The 2,242-nt window shown below is 60.3% G+C and overlaps 1 protein-coding gene across 1 annotated transcript; it reads right to left on the bottom strand.

The window, feature by feature from the left end:
* Positions 1 to 330: 330 nt before the first annotated feature.
* Positions 331 to 1,673, bottom strand: HOXD1 (homeobox D1). Its single transcript, XM_007938792.2, has 2 exons — positions 1,019 to 1,673; positions 331 to 665 (listed from the first exon to the last, which is right to left on the bottom strand). The coding sequence occupies exons 1-2, from the start codon at positions 1,671 to 1,673 to the stop codon at positions 331 to 333; spliced, it is 990 nt and encodes a 329-aa protein (XP_007936983.1).
* Positions 1,674 to 2,242: the final 569 nt, after the last annotated feature.

Genomic DNA, 2,242 nt, shown 5'->3' on the forward strand with positions numbered 1-2,242 from the left:
CAGAGTTCAGCAACTAATGCTGTGCCACTCTTCACTGGCAGAACTGCATATGACTAACAGACAAATTAGCAGCAGAGTGGGGCTGGGCTGGCAGCTGGGCACCTTTTCCCTGATAAGACACAAAGAATGCACAAACAAGTGGCCTGAAAGACATCAAATTAGTATCTGTACATACACAGCCTGGAACTCAATACCAAAGTAAAATACCTCTTTCCCACACAAAACCCCTATTAATCTCTGCCCAGCCCATTCCCAAACAAAACTGTTTACAGTCCGGTAGGGGCGGCCTTGACTTCCACAGGCTGAGGTCAGTCAGCCTCAGACTGGACCTCAGGAAGGCTCTTGGGCCTGAGAAGGGCTCTCCGGGTTCTTGCCTGACTTAGTGGGGCTCGTTCCTGAGAGGGGAAGTTGGAAGGAGGCCACAGGGGTGGCCATGGCCAAAAGCCCTTCTCGTTCCCTTTTTTTCTGTTTCATTCTGCGGTTCTGGAACCAGATTTTGACCTGGGTGTCATTCAGCTGCAAGGAGTTGGCTATCTCGATGCGTCGGGCTCGAGTTAAGTATTTATTAAAATGAAACTCTTTCTCCAGTTCTGTCAGTTGTTTGGTGCTGAAACTTGTGCGGATCGCGCTGGAGGGGCTGGCGGCTCCATAATCGGCGAGCTTGCCTACAACGTAAAGACAGGACGTCAGCAGGACGAAAGGACGAGAGGCAGAACGCGGGCGGACAATAGGGCTAGAGTGAAAATCAAAGTCACAGTGCAGCCTGCCTGGGTTCCTATGAACTTCTACGGTTGTGCCAGGGGAAACTCTCCAAGGAGAGCTCCCTCCTGCAATTTTCTGAGTGCCTGGCACGCTCAAGGGAATTTGCCTCCATTACTAACGCCTTGGAACTCGTTGCCTTCCTTAAAACCCAAACCGTCTGTCAAAGAAGGACAATTGCAACGGGCTCCCAGTTCAGTTTCTCGGGGCAGGCTCTGTCCCCAACCTCAGAGCCTGGGATCAAAGCCCAAATACTTACTTTTCTTAGGAGCGTTCCTCTTCACTTTCATCCACTCGAACGTGCTAAAGGCGGCGGGGAGACCAGAGGCCGGAGAGGCAGACTTAGGGTAGGTGCCGGGCGCTGGGGACGCAGTCTGGAAGGCCCCAGGGTGGCTATCGACTGGCTCTTTGAGACACGGTGGGAAGGGGCCCGGCTCGCTGAAGGCCGCGTAATCCACCTGGCCGCTGAGAAGAAAGGAACCGCCGCCCGAGAAGACGGCCGAGGTGGCGTAGTGGACGTGCGGCCCGCCGTCGTCTGCCGGCCGCCCGAGCGCGCACGGGAAGTCGTACGCGGTTCCGGGCCCCGGGAAGCCGTAGTCCGCGCCCCCCGCCGCGGCAGGTGCGGCGCCGGGTTCGTAGGCGCCCTCCAGGGTGCACGGCGCGTACGGGGGCGCGGGCGGGGGAGCCGCAGGCTGTTGCGCTGGCGCGGCCGGGGGCGAAGGTGCGGGTCGGGCCCCGGTGGCAGTCAGGGGCAGGCAGCTAACGAAGGCGCCCTCGCCGCTGCCCAGGGGGAAGGCAGGCTGCAGGGCCACGGGCCGGGCGTCGGCGCGGCAGAACTTGGGCGCGAAGCTGAGTACGTCGCCGCCGCCCCCACCGCCGCCGCCACATGAGACGTACTCCAAGTACGAGCTCATGGTTCTGGCCCACCCTCCGGGGCGCGCAGGCAAGGGCCGGGGTGCGCACTGCCTTTCGCCCCTACCCCCGCTGCCCTCGCGGAGCCATTGGCGAGCAAGCCAGAGGTAAATAGTGGCTTAATATAGCGGCGGGGGAGGCCACGTGGCGCCGGCCAGCCAATGAGCGCCTTCCCCGCACGGCCGCGGTCCCGACTGGCGCGCGGTTCCACGCGCCTGCCCCGCAGCCAACTTTGCCAAACCAGCGGAGGGCCGCCGCCCAGTGCCCCCAAGTTCCGGGTAGAGCTGGCCCGACCCAGAGAATGACTGGGGAAGACCGGGGCGAGAGCACAGGACGCCTGATCCCTACCCAGGTATTGGGCGTAGTGAGGGGTGGAGGCAGAACAACTCGCCTCTTGGTTGAGGGCGAGGGGATGGAAAGAGCAAGGGCTTTTTCTCCTGGGTCTTAGGTGGCTAATCCCTAGACTATGAATTGTGGGCGCCGCGGTGTGGAAGGGGTTAAAAAGAAGCGTGGAGTTGGCTGGTGAAGAAGGCAAAGTTATTCCTGTCCCTTTTTCTCTGAATGCTATACT

The sequence above is a fragment of the Orycteropus afer genome, unplaced genomic scaffold, assembly GCF_000298275.1.
Source record: "Orycteropus afer afer isolate SDZICR_OR568_19922 unplaced genomic scaffold, OryAfe1.0 scaffold00001, whole genome shotgun sequence".
NCBI classification, from domain to species: domain Eukaryota; kingdom Metazoa; phylum Chordata; class Mammalia; order Tubulidentata; family Orycteropodidae; genus Orycteropus; species Orycteropus afer.

Bases quoted from the DNA above. Each gene is read 5' to 3' on its own strand.
- HOXD1 (XM_007938792.2), bottom strand. From the start codon at position 1,673: ATGAGCTCGTACTTGGAGTACGTCTCATGTGGCGGCGGCGGTGGGGGC. The intron at 666-1,018 runs GTAAGTATTTGG...TTTACGTTGTAG, and splicing joins GAGGAACGCTCCTAAGAAAA to GCAAGCTCGCCGATTATGGA.